The following is a 14,946-nucleotide window of genomic DNA, read 5'->3' on the forward strand; positions in this document are numbered from 1 at the left end:
AGAGTACGAGGGGTATTAGAAAAATAAGGTTCCCATGATTTTTTAAAATTGACAGCTCTATATTTCTACTTAGTGTTATACATCAATTTAAAACTTAAAAGTTAAGCTATTTTTCCACATAATCACCATTTCTGTCCAAACACTTTTGTAGACGATGCTCCAACTTTTCTATCCCCATGTTGTAGAATTCTCCGCCAATCCTTTGAGGAATCGAGTAAATTCTACATCCTTCCTTCTTCATCTTCGGTACTGAAGCGTTGGCCACCCAAGTGTTCCTTTAATTTTGGGAATAAGTGATAATCACTTGGGGCTAGGTATGGGCTGTAGGGGGGATGGGGAACAATAGTCCAGCCAAAATTTGTCAGTAGTTCTTGAGTTTGACGTGGGACATGAGGTGTTGTCATGGAGAAGCCTCACACCACTGAACAATCTTCCTCTTTGGCGGTTCTAGATCGCACGTCTCAGTTTTCTTAATGTGTAGCAATATCTGTCAGACTTTAATGCTGTTCCTGTGAATGGTGATTCTCCCGATCTTCAAGCAATATTGTCTCAACTTTTTCAACAACTCCATCTGAAACTGAAGGCCGTCCACTTCGGTTTTAATCGTGAATTTCCATGCGGCCTTCACTGAATTCTGTACACCATTTCCGAACGTGTTGACCAAATATGCAGTTTTCCCCATAAACATCGATTAACGGACGATGAATTTCAATAGGTGAAATTGGTTTTGCATTTAAAAAACGTATCACAGCACGAATTTCGCATATGGCGGTAACAACGATAGGGAGCTCCATCTTCGAAGGCAGCTATGCCGGCACTGTTGGACTTAGCGAGGCGCAAGTGGTATGGATAGAGAGAGGGACAGCTGATGAGTAAGACAATGTTGCCAGATTTCTCCCAACATATCGCATTCTGTCTTGGCGGCATAGTGAACCTTATTTTTCTAATACCCCTCGTATAAGCAGTATAACTGTAAGCAAAGATTTGGATAAAACTTGATTCATGGGTTCTGTGAAAAATAAAGAGTATCCATTCTTTGACATCTTTGAACACTTAAAAAATGATGGTGTCTCACTTCTTGATTGAATCGTTACAGAAGACTTCACCGCTATGATAACTGTCTAAATTTAAATGGTTACTATGTTGAAAAATAGTATTTTTGTGTCACTTTCAAATGTATATAATATAATTTATTTCTTGTACTTTGCTTTTTGTTAATATCAAAACGTAATCTACAATCTAGATAGCTCTCGTTTGCCGTACAAATTTATTATACCTGCAATTTTGAAATGAAAAGTTATCAAATTATTTTTCAGAATACTGTCTTATCAAATAAACATATGTACAATGATTTAATTTTGCAATATAATTGGGTTTTAATGTTTTGATTGGTAGGTTTTTTACTGTAAATACTGTAATTTCTCCATTTACGCAGAACTTTTCCCTGAGAGCTTAATAACTAAAACAAAATAAATAAAAAGTAAATAATTACAGTATTAACTCAATCACTAATGACTCAAAAAGCTGACGTTTGTTCGCCACGGCACACAAGATGCTATATTATTATATCTATTTCCGCAAACTGCTTGAAAGTGCAACTGCTGAATGACTAACTCCCCCTTCCACTCTACCACTAACCTTCGCTGTCATGCCCCATTGTCACTCCACATGTAGCATGCACTCTGCATCAGTTTGTTTAAATCATTGATGACATCATACAGACAGTTCTTTCTTTGACTTGATTGTGTGTTTTATTATAAGTCTGAGTTATTGATACAAAAGATTTCTCAGCATTAATCAACTAAAGAAGAAATGTGTTACACTGACTAGTTGAAAAATTAAAAAATATTGATGCTCTAAAAGATTGCGTCAGTCGCTGGGAAGTTCAAATTGAATGAGTGAAGCATTCAAGACTCAAAAAAAAGAAGGAGAATATAGTAGTTTGAAAGAACTTCTCTGTGTGAGTTGAAAAAAACTGAAAAGGCATTGAGCATATGGATAGAAGATCAAACCAGGAAGAGTTCCCTTAAGCTCTCATACCATCAGAGAAAAAGATAAACCAAAAGCACAACTATTTTTCGGAGTTGATAGAGGAGTGCAACGAGATTACAAATCCACCACAATTCCTGGTTAGTAAGGGATGGTTTGAAAGGTTTACGCTTCGCTTCAGCCTTCATAACGCGAAGCTAGTAAGTGAGGCAGTCTCTGCAGACCACAAAGCTGCGGAAGAGTTAAAGCAGTTAAAGCTTACTAAATTTTGCCAAACAGAATTACTGTACTGTACCTAGCACTAACAAAATTGCGAGTTGCGGGTGCCGAACTATCGGGTCTGCTGAACCATCAAATGCAGGATTATCGCAGCCCTACTATATTACAACTAGGCTAATTAATATTAACATTGCAAAAGATGGATTCTCCTACATTTAAAGGCTGATAAAAATGCTTTACTTTCATTAATAAAACACAAATTATTTTCAAGATTATTTTGTTTATTTCAACAGATTTAAAAACAATACTACAAAATATTGCTTTTTGTGCTTTTAAGCTGACTTAGTGTATTGAAACAGCAATTTAAATTGTCTACATTTAGTTTAGTTGGTAATTTAAAAAATGCTTTAGCATCTCATTGGTTAAATTCTTTTTTTTGACGTGGTATAAGGAAATTATAGAAAAATAATCATAAGAACCAAAAGCCACAAACTATTTTTGAGGAAAAACAAAGTTACAACACCTGTACATTACAATTGACTCTGTATTTGACATATTACAAATCCATTAAATGGTTAAAATGGCATTATACAAACCTACAGAAAAGTTAAAAAAATAAAGATTTTATTTTTATTTTATAAAATAAATAATTGCAATCTTGGAATCCAAATGATTTCGAAACCTAGGTGATCCTGAATTGTCTTGTCATGTAAAAGTGACAAAATATAATGTTTGGTATGTTAAGAGAAAATTTGTTCCATAATTCAACATTTATTTTTTATAAAATGGTGTTAAAACTAAGAAAATATTCTAGTACAATTAGGATGAAGATTAATAGATTAAAACAATTACTTTATTACATAAATTCTACAAACCAACTACACATCCACTTGAATAGAGTTTTTGCTTGTATAAGTAGACATTTTATCCCGCCAGCCAGAAATCAATAATAGCCAGGTCAAGGTCACTGAATGGTTACATAACAGCTGATAGCGGGCTGCATGTTAACTTTGTTTACACCCAACATTTTTGTTTGTTTACATTTTACTAATATTACAAGACAAACTTCATTAATCTGTCGGGAAAACTATCAGCACATTCTATTTCTTTACTGTCACTGAAACTTTGGCCATCAGTGATAGTCCTGCAGGCTTACGTAAAACAGGACTCTAACTGAAAAAGTGGACCTAAAAATTATCTCTATACCTTTATAAAATACTTTAAAGAATGTCTTGAAATTTAGTTGCTGAACTTAGTCTTGCAACATTTAATAGTTATAATAATACCAGAAAAATTTGAAAACTGTTTTATTTAGATTATTATATCCATTACTGTCGACTACTAACTGTAAGCTGATAGACTAAGTGTGCTGCAGGTTAACCAAGATGGTTCAATTCTTCTTCTATACAACTGAAATCCTAGAACTGTATAGTATAATATTATAATTGTACATATATTATGACAAGATGTAACAATTTAACAATATCAAGGAAAAACCAAGATGTCTAATGTTATTGTTGTAATATTGCATTCCTGAGCATACAAAATAAATTTTAAAACACATAATATGTATTAAGTTATTCCAAAAATCATTTGTGGTTGAAAGGGAATATCTTTTGATTGATTCTTAATTATATTATTATTTAAAATAACTCCTAATTCAGAGCACTAAAATAATGTGCTTCTTATTTTTATCACTGATATATTTGTAAAGCTCTTAAGATTCATGTATTAGCAGTTTCTACTATAGTTCAATAGATATCATTGCAAGCTTGGGTTGTGTCATATAAACCATTATTTAATACATTTATGCCTAAGATATATTGTTTAAACCTCATATCATTGTCATCTGTACAGAAGATTAATTTCTAGTGATACACTAGTATTAAAATTATTAATTGAGATCTATTTACATTATTAATACATAATAAAGCCAAATGGCCAGGCATGCAATAATACTTCTCATGCTATAGTCCATTAGCAATTATTAAATTGGGTTTAGACATCACATCTAGGCAACTCAATAATGAGTGTCCAGAAGTTACTAGAAACTTATTGTGTATACCAAGGTACTGGGGTTAGAGGATACCTCGGACAGTAGGTCTACTTACCAAGCCTGGATCTAGGGGAGGAGATATGACAGAGCTAACCTCCCTTTCCTAAGCTAAGGCTAACAGTACACACAACCCACTCCCATTCTGAACATCAGCACTACAAAAGCTATGAAAAAGAAATTTTAAGTTTAAGTGCAATGGAGGCTTCCTTAACCTCCTTCTCTCCCCTTCCAAAAAAACGAACTAAAAATGCTTCATAATTTTTATACTTAAGCAAGAAAAACTCTGTTGCATTGGATAAAACACATTATTTCCTATTGGTCTGTTATTCTTACAGAGTGCAGACAGTGCTAGTCCTACAACTTCCATCAACATTTTTATAGTATGAACACTCAGCTGATTGTGATTAGCTAGGTAATTTGCAAAAACAATGCCAAAAAAGGCTTTTTTGATGACAAATTATAGGCTTAACATTTTTCTTTGTATTTGTAAATTAACTGATGCAATATAGTATTAAAGGAGCTGACACAACATAACAAAAGTCTTATCAACCAATCTAACCAAGCAACCTGATTACATGTTGCTACTAAACCGAACATGTTTAAGTGTCATAAGATTGTTAGTACAGTTTCTTACCTCAATTTTATTGTATCTTTAATTTTGATTCTTTAACACAAAAATCAATAGAATTCCTCCTTGGACCAAGACGTATCTATGAACTAAGTTGAAGTCTTTAGAATCTTTCTATCAAGAAATATCAAACGATACATATTAATCTATACAAGAAACAAGTATGAGAAGAACACAAAAATAATATTATATCAAAGTTATCAAGGGTTTGCTTTTTATTGAGAAAGTAATATATTGTATGAGTACAAATTTAGTGCAACAAACTTATTTCTGCTTTTTCCACTTGCACTTACTATATGGTAGGTAACAATTTGTGGGGTAACAGTGTGGCAAAGAAAGTTTTTTTGTGGAATAAGAGAATCATATGAAGTCTTTAAGATTTGAAATATAAGGAACCTGTAAGTCATACTTTATAGAACGTTATATTAAGATTGTTCCTCAATATTTTCTTTAAGCAAAAGAAAATATAAGCAAATGTATGAGCAACAATAATATTCATAACTACCAAACCAGACACTCAAAAGACTCAGTTTTTCACTCTGTAAGATTGGAAAAGTACATGAAAACTCATAAATACTTATGAATAAATTTGATAATAGGCTTCCAGAAGTTTTAAATTGATAGAACTTAATTCTTTTAAGAAATTAATCATAATGATTCATCAAACATGCCTTTTACTCAGTGAGTGAATACAGGTATATATATATATATATATATATATATATATATATATATATATATATATATATATATATATATATATATATATCTGCTTTAAGCTCAGATGTAAATATAGTTACCAAATGGATTAGATGAATAATACTTATTCGGTAGTAATGACAGGCTAAGATGACAAACAAACGTTAACACACTGTTTATAATTATAAATGTTTTAAGTATATAGTTTAAAAAATATTCGATCATTAGAGGGATAATTATCTTGATAAATTACTAGTTAGGCAGACAATGGATATGTATTTTACTTTAGGTATAGTATAATTTAGTATCAATTATAAATCCTGACTAAAACTGTTGTATTTTGATTGCTTATTTTAATACCTAGCCTTTAAATTTTATTTCAGTGATTTGTTTGTTATTTATAGTTATTTTTTAATAATATATAGTTAGTTACTAGACAAAACAATAAGTTTAATCAAACTTTAACAGGTGCAATGTACTATATATATATATATATATATATATATATATATATATATATATATATATATATATATATATATATATATCAAGAATCAAGAATATTTTTATTGCCATCCCACACAACAATGCATTGACAAAGTCATAAAGTTTAAAATATATCCTTAAAACATATATAATATACAAATACAAACACATACACAAACCTTAACATAGCCTACATGGCACAGTTATATCCTTAATGCTGAGCATACATGCATGAACTACATGAAAGTCTTATTACTTATATTGTAAAGATATATTTCTTCGATAGAATAGAATGCATTTTGCTTCAACCATTTAGACACAGTTATTTTAAAATTATTACATGAAATTTCCCTAACTTCTAATGGTAACTTGTTAAAGAGCTTTATGCCTATATACAGATAACTATTATGGGTTTTAGCTAGCCTAGCATGTTTTTGGTTGATTGAGTCTTGGTTTCTTGTATAATGAGTATGTAATGTATAATGAGCTTCTTAAGTCAAATTGTTCTAAATTTTTTTTTACATACAGGGTGATTCAAAACTAAACGGCAATCTCTCGGGAGCTTTATTCTATAGCTAAAAACAAGTAAAAAAGTTCATATAGCCATATGCACGGAAACGCTTCGTTAGCGAGTTACGCCTAGCGAAAGATTTCGCCCGGATTTCAGAACCCTTGGTGAAGTCAGGCCGTATAAAAATGGTAAAGGTAGTTACAAAGATACAAATACGATTGTTTTTTATGTTTTTTATATCTGAAAAATTTATTAAAATTCATCCCAGAGCTGTAAATGCAATACTTTCAGAGATATCTTACGTAAAACACAAGAATTGGTGCAAAGAAATAAACACATTTTTGTGTTTAACGTAAGATTACTGACTTCCATAAATGTTAAATAAAGGTCATTTTTTTTCTTAAACAGATTTGTAGAACATTTAATTCCTGAAAAGATTCATGTGAATTACTTAGGAAAAAAATTAATAATAGGTATTGAAATTTAGCTTTATTTAAAAATAAAACAGACGCACAAAAATGCATATTCTTATCTGCATAAAATATTAACTAATGTTTTAGGTTGTGAGTAACAGCTGATCATTTATTCAACACTTTTTATCGTCATATTTTCTTTGCAAAGGTTGGCAATATCAGCTGATTAACAATTAAGTTCATGAAGTAATATTTGAATAACCTTTATGGAGGTTTTTGTATTGTGGCGTGTGAAGATTGTATTTTGTGAAATCCTGTGATTATTTGGAAATATTTTATACAAGTGTATAAAATATTTTATTAAATATTTATTTTTAAAATATTTTATTAAATATTTTTATAAAAGTGTATGTAATTATCTTAGTAAATAATGGCAGATAATGTAAATGGTATGTATTCGTTTGAAGAGTATACGGACATGATACTGATTTACGGCAAAGTTAACAAGAATGGTTTAGCTGCAGTTCAGGAATATCGGATACTTTTCCACATCGAAGAACACCTGATCGCAAAACATTTGAAGCTGTGGAGAGACGACTTAGAGAAACTGGTAGCTTTAAAAAACCGAAGCGAATAGATACTGATCGTCAACGTAGCGCCAGGAACTATAATAATAAACAAGCAATAATAAAATGCTGTAGAATTATCACCAACCACAAGCACCAGAGACGATTATCACGTCAGTTAAATATTTGCCAGTCCAAGCGTATGGCGGACACTTCATGAAGCACAGTTGTACCCATTCCATATAACACGTGTTCAAGACTTATTACAGCAAGATCTTAATAAACGGAAGATGTTCTGCCGCTGGTTAAGAAGAAATTGTTTACGACATCAGTATTTTCTTCGGCGTATTCTCGTTACTGATGAATCCTGTTTTACTAGAAATGGAATTGAAAATTTTCGTAATACCCATACTTGGGCGTACGACAACCCACATGAAACTGCGACGGGGCATTTTCAACATACATTTTCAGTCAATGTATGGCTTGGTGTTCTGGGTGATAATTTGATTTGGTCCATTTTTCCTCCCTAATCGACTTAATGGAGTAGCGTACTTAAATTTTTTAAGAACAAACCTGCCTACTCTCTTGGAAGATATTCCTGTTCAAAACAGAATAAATGCATGGTTTATGCACGACGAGCACCTCCACATTTTTTCTAATGATGTGAAAAACTATTTAAATGATACATACGGTAGACAATGGATTGGTGGAAATGGACCAGTAAAATGGCCACCACGTTCTCCTGAGCTCCACGCCAGCAGACTTTTTCTTATGGGGTTGGATGAAGTCAATTGTTTATTCAAAACGGATTAACACCATAGAGGAGTTACGTAATCGCATTACAGAGGTGGCAGAAACTATCAAGAATGCTCCAAACGTTATGAAACGCGCTAGAAAAGAGTGGATTTCGTCGTGCGAAAACGTGCATTGCTAACAACGGAGGACACTTTGAGCAACTATTATAGGTGATTATTACAGTTTTATAAAGGTAAATACATTTTATGTTAATGATCAGTCTAGAAATAAATGATCAGCTTGTTACTCACAACAACCTAAACATTAGTTAATATTTTATGCAGATAAGAATATGCATTTCTGTGCGTCTGTTTTATTTTTTAAATAAAGCTAAATTTCAATACCTATTATTAATTTTTTTCCTAAGTAATTCACATGAATCTTTTCAGAATTAAATGTTCTACAAATCTGTTTAAGAAAAAAATGACCTTTATTTAACATTTATGGAAGTAATCTTACGTTAAACACAAAAATGTGTTATTTCTTTGCACCAATTCTTGTGTTTTTTACGTAAGATATCTCTGAAAGTATTGCATTTACAGCTCTGGGACGAATTTTAATAAATTTTTCAGATATAAAAACATAAAAAACAATCGTATTTGTATCTTTTGTAACTACCTTTACCATTTTTTATACGGCCTGACTTCACCAAGGGTTCTGAAAATACGGGCGAAATCTTTCACTAGGCGTAACTCGCTAACGAAGCGTTTCCGGGCATAATGGTTATATGAACTTTTTTACTTGTTTTTAGCTATAGAATAAGCTCCCGAGAGATTGCCGTTTTAGTTTTGAATCACCCTGTATATCAAACTCTGCAATACAAAAATACAAGGGAAATACAAAAATACAATATAAAATATATATATATATATATATATATATATATATACACTACAGTAGACACACGCCCTGGTTACGTGGTTGGCATTTGACATAACACTGTTCACGTAGTTTGCCATATTTCCACTAGATATTGTTGGTATATCTCTTATTAAGTGTTTAGATGCCACAAACAAATAAATAATGTCGTTTTCATACAGTGGCTAACCTGATTTTTTTAAATATTTTGAGCCTGTTTCACTGTTGATCAGCTGATAGTTCATCTTGTACACTGAGTTCTCTGACTGTTTGTTTACATTATGAGGAATGATGGAGCGTGAAAACTTGCATGATTCTGAAGTTGATAAAGTGATTGTGAGCATAATTCAAATGACAGTGATAGTGATGAATGCTTTGAAAATGACTTTATACCCCGATCTAGAAACATTTCACTAGTATACTTGTAGATGACTCAGACCCTAAGGATGGAGGTTATCTAATATTTTCCGACCAGGACAACTAGAATGATATTATCCTTCCTTCAGATCATGAGGATGAGCAACAGGAAAGTACATTTGACTTGAACCATAAACCAAAGAAAGTTATTACGGTATAACTAAATGCTTATATTTTTACCTAAATTAATTGCTGCTACCAGGCCTGCAAAGGCTCATATATCTTCTACCTTAATGGATTAATGACAATGTCCATGACATAAGTTGTATGTTAAGGCAAATAGACTTTTATTTTATTATCTCGAATCCTTAATTATGTACATAGTTCTAACTGTAGACCATTTATAGTTATTTACTTAGATGTATTATAGTTGTAGTAAGCTACCCACATGAAATAGGCCTAGATTATATATTTAACTACAAAATACTATTTGCATTAGTTTCTTATAGAAAAAACTGTATACAAATCACACATTATACTTGTTTAAATTGCAAAAATCTAGACATTCTGTTTTTTTTTAATTCTAAGAAAGGTAAGCTTACAATATTGTAATCTAAACTTAGTAAGTGATAAATAATAAATTAACAATTGATTTAAATAGCTCTAGTCAGACCTTCGTTACAACTATAAAAATGAGCTTTTATTTACCGATCATCGTGAGAGTTGGAGGTGGAGACGGTAACGGTGTTGATAACCCCATGTGGGCCTGCCACTGCTGCCGCATATGCTGCTGCCATCTGCAAGTCCACGCTGACATTGCGCCGCCCATGCCCACCACGTGGGCTTGCCGGGCAGGAGTTGGCAGCACTGCAAGATGCATATAGTGTGTTAAGAATTAAGACATCAATTGAGTTCAAAGAATATTAGATAAATGGAGCTCACAAATCTAATTGGTTTTTGAAGAAGCCTCTGAGAGATAAATATAAGAAAAGCAGTCATGAAGGTCCTTTTAGGACTATGTGAATGGTCTTGGACTCTTTTCTCAAATAACAAAAAATATAGACTAACCAAAGATAGTCACTGTCTGCTTTGGTTAATTATTAGTGTCTTCATTCTTTTTCATTAAATTTTCTGGTTTATATTAGTTTTTAAAGAAATACTAATTTAGAAAATTTAAAATACAAGTTTTTAGGATTTTATTTAACTATATTAATGTGTCTTGTGTCTAAACACCATATTTTTGTGAATGTTGCTTTTGGAATATGTACCATTCATTCTCACCCCATATGGTCAACAATTTTGTTCCAAAAGTCTATGAGGGGAACTCATTGAAAATAAGAGTTATAATTACTCATGGATGACTATCCACTTAAATCAGGTTTGCAGTTTGTTCAGAAAATCATTTGCAAGAAGTGTTAAAATCCCTTGTTTAATTGAATGCAACTCTTCTGTAATTTCATCTTTCAAGTCTGTTGACTCAATTCAATTCAAAAATACTTTATTTATAACAAACTAAGTCTAAATACATTTTTTTCAATTTCAGCTATGTCTAATTAAACGTGTGGCTGAAGAATGCAAAACTTATTATCTTTTTGTTAGTTATATACAAGGTGTCCCACGAGTAAACCAACAAACTTCTTAGGTGGTTTCCTCTCATCAAAATAATGAAAAAAGTTCATATAAACATATATCCGGAAACGCTTTGTTGGCAAACTATGAATGGCTAGTGAAAGATTTCATCAGATTTTCTGGGAAAGGACGGAAATGAAGTGAAACTGATGATTTATGGCACAAAGTTAGGTGATTTATCAGATTTTATGTAAAATGTACTAAAAAATTGAATAAAATATGTTCCATATCTGAGACATCAGACAAAATATGCTTTGTTCAGAATTGAAGTACATTATCTTCATTAAATGGGTAATAAACACAAACTTTTTAACCAAAACATGCGGAGAATTTAATTATGAGGAGAGTGATGTAAAATAAGCCAATAATAAACAAACACAAAGTTTAAAAAAATAATGTTTAATTAAATCAACACATAGGAAAAATAAGACAGAAAATGTAACATCTATTTATTTAATGAATGTTCTTCATAAAAACAAAACATTTTAATTATTGAATCTTTTATTCCAATTTCCATACCTTATAAATGGTGTTTAAAATTATTTCCTTAATAATTTATTCACAATCTAGTACGTTTAACGAAACCACGTGTAGCTTTTCTGATACCACCTCGATCATTCTTAAGTAATTCACAAGCGTTTAAAATTCGGTTCAATGATTCTTCTTTGGAATTAACTGGCTCTGTGTATACAACTTGCTTTAAATGACCCCAAAGGTAATAATCCAAGAGATTTAAACCAGTGATGTTCTCCAGAGTGTACTACGAGATGTGTTAGTTGAGGACTGCACTGTATCAAGTCAATGATATTATTTTATTTGCGTACAGGCTGTAATACAGGACGTTCTCTCGAAAAATTAACGGTTGGATAAGATCCATTCATTCGTAAATTACTGAAAACTGATGCAAATGTTTTATGAGTAGGTGTTCTTCTATTTGGTAATCGTCTTTCATATTTACGTTTAGCTGTCCAACTATTTCCATTGGCTAAACCATAGACAAAAACAATATCTTTGTACTCTTGATTTAAAAATATAACTGGTATCTTGTCATTAAAAAAACACAAATAAAGTACAAATAATACAATAATACACAAACACTGCACAAAACAAATATGATAGATTAGTTACTGCAATAGCTGATTTGCTGAACAGCTGTACAATAATAACCTAGATTGAGGTATTGTTGCAGCAGCGTTGCCAACTCTCAATTTTCAATAAACTAAAAGAATATCAATTGACGCTGTATTTTAAAAGTCTTCTTTCTCAACCTACAACAGGTTATACTGTAAATCTTTTGTAATTATTTCCTTGACTGAAAATGTATGAAAAATATCTTAAAATCTTTAGTTTTTACAAAGAAAAATCATTTATTAAACAGATATTGCATTTTCTGTCTTATTGTTTGTATTTAATCAAACATTAATTGATTTAACTTTTTGTTTGCTTATTATTGGCCTATTTTACATCATTCTCTTCAGAATTAAATTTCTCTAAAAGTTTAGGTTAAAACATTGCATTTTTATTACCCATTTAATGAAATTAATGCACTTTAAAACGAAACAAAGCATATTTTTCAAGACTGAATTTTGCATACTTTGTCTCATATCAAGTAAAGATGTCTTATTTTACCAGGTGATGTTAGGGCTAAGAAGTCCTTTCTAATACTGTACTTAAACTGGGAACCAACAGTGACTTCCGAACCACCACAAACGTCTGGGTAGGCAGGCTGCTCCGATTATCTTGCAATAACCATTGTACCTGCTACACTGCAATATCTCAGATATGGATGATCTTACAGGTCTGGAATGTATTTTATTAAATTTTCAGTTTATTTTACATAAAATCCGATAAATTTAACACTTTACATAACACCATAAAAAATCAGTTTCACATTATTTCTGTCTTTATCCAGAACATTGGTAACATATTTGCCAGCGGTATTTTGCTAACTAAACATTTCCAGACATATGTTTATATGAACTTTTTTCAGTACTTTGATGAGAGGAAACTACCTGAGAAGTTTGTCGGGTTACTCATTATTTCTTTGCATTTACTAATAATCTTTTTATTAACATACTTGGTTTTCAAGAATAAGCACATCTTTTCAATTATCTCCATAAAGAAATAGTCACAAGAGGACAAACATTCTGTGGTCTCTGTGGCTAAGGTACATTATCAAAACACAACATCAATAATCAAGATTCGTGTTTCTTATAGCTGCCACTAATGTGTGGACAGTGTGCAGTGTGTCACCATCCATAGTTGAATGCCACATTTTTGTGTACACAATATTCCTATAGGATTTATCAATGACAATAAGAACTATTTCACGCACTATTTTTCTCACTAGATAGAAAACAAATCATATCATAATTATATTTTTGTTATTACAGTGATACAATTTTTTTGTTTTATTAAGCTCGGTTTTTTTTTACTTAAATGTTGACTTGAATCTTACTAGCTAAACATAATATAACATTGTGTCTGCTGTTATTTACTCAACTGCCATGTGTTTACTTTGTATCATTTAAGTATTTACAAAACTTGGAGATTATAACGAAAACGGTTTAAATATTAGATTAGTATGTAAATAGTGGTAAACAGTACTCAACATGTGTTTTAGTTAGGTAGTTTTTTGTTAAGTTTATTTGTAAAACATATTTTCCTAAGATTGTGCGTGCCTAAGGATTAGCATGACAGGCATTTTTGTGTAAACTCGTGTAGCAAGCAGCAAAGCAACTCCTATATTGGAAGGGTAAAACAACTAATTTTATGCCAAATATTTTTATGGAAAATTGTATTTTGCCAACTGTCTGTTAGTCCTTCTTGTTGTAGGAGACAATAGCAGCATTACATTGTACTCTTAATTTGTTGTTCAATGCTACTTTTCTCCTGACTCATTTTGTGTTTGGTTTTGTTTCCTTGCCTGTTGCAGTATAAATTTTTCGAAAGTGCATGGTCAAAATTCTTCAATTTAAGATCAATTATGTGCAGAATAGTAAATGAGGGTTTCCTTTATAGTAAGCTTAATGATTCTTTGAAATAGTAAATTATTTACCCAATTGTGAATATATACAAATATTTCATTAGCACAGAAACATCACAACAGTGTATGGAGTAATATCTGGTGTTTTGACAACTGCCCTAAAATAAATAACATAATTATGAGTAATAATAAAATATAAATTACATAAGAGCGTTGCAATAAATTAAGATAACACAAAGAATAAATACAGTATGACATTTATAGTATGTTAATCATGAGTGTAATTGGGTCTATACTACATTTATTGTCTATAGTTTTAAAAAGAAAAGAATTTAGACAAAGCAATTTGCAACAAGTTATATTTATAAAAAAGAATATTTAACTTTAAAATGAGATATTTTAAAAATAAAAACCTATAGACTTTTTATAACCAAGTGAATGCATTTAATTGCTTTTAATTTAATAGGTTTTATAATTCCACAGTTCAAATGTAATATTTTGATTAAAATAATATAAATGTGTAGTACAGGAATAAATTAACATTTTGACATAATCTTGTCCAGGAAATTAATCTAATATATACAAACATGCCAGTACCAGGTTTTGCATTTTAGGCAAAAAAGTTAACTTGCTATATCTAGTGTTTAAAAAAATTTTGAACATTGTATTTTATTTGTTGGATGAATATACAGCTCAATGGGGATACAAACAACTTATTCCCTAATCCAAAATTCTTAACTTCCCCCACACAGCT

General features: G+C 31.1%; 1 protein-coding gene across 2 annotated transcripts in view; it reads right to left on the bottom strand.

The window, feature by feature from the left end:
* Positions 1 to 14,946, bottom strand: part of LOC124354067 (forkhead box protein K1-like) — a 94,354-nt gene that overhangs the window by 64,466 nt on the left and 14,942 nt on the right. For both annotated transcript variants that reach the window (XM_046804246.1, XM_046804245.1), the window contains exon 3: positions 10,286 to 10,444. In XM_046804246.1, coding sequence (XP_046660202.1) covers positions 10,286 to 10,444 — 159 coding nt within the window. The remainder of the gene's footprint in view (positions 1 to 10,285; positions 10,445 to 14,946) is intronic.

The sequence above is a fragment of the Homalodisca vitripennis genome, chromosome 2 (assembly GCF_021130785.1).
Source record: "Homalodisca vitripennis isolate AUS2020 chromosome 2, UT_GWSS_2.1, whole genome shotgun sequence".
In the NCBI taxonomy this organism is placed as follows: domain Eukaryota; kingdom Metazoa; phylum Arthropoda; class Insecta; order Hemiptera; family Cicadellidae; genus Homalodisca; species Homalodisca vitripennis.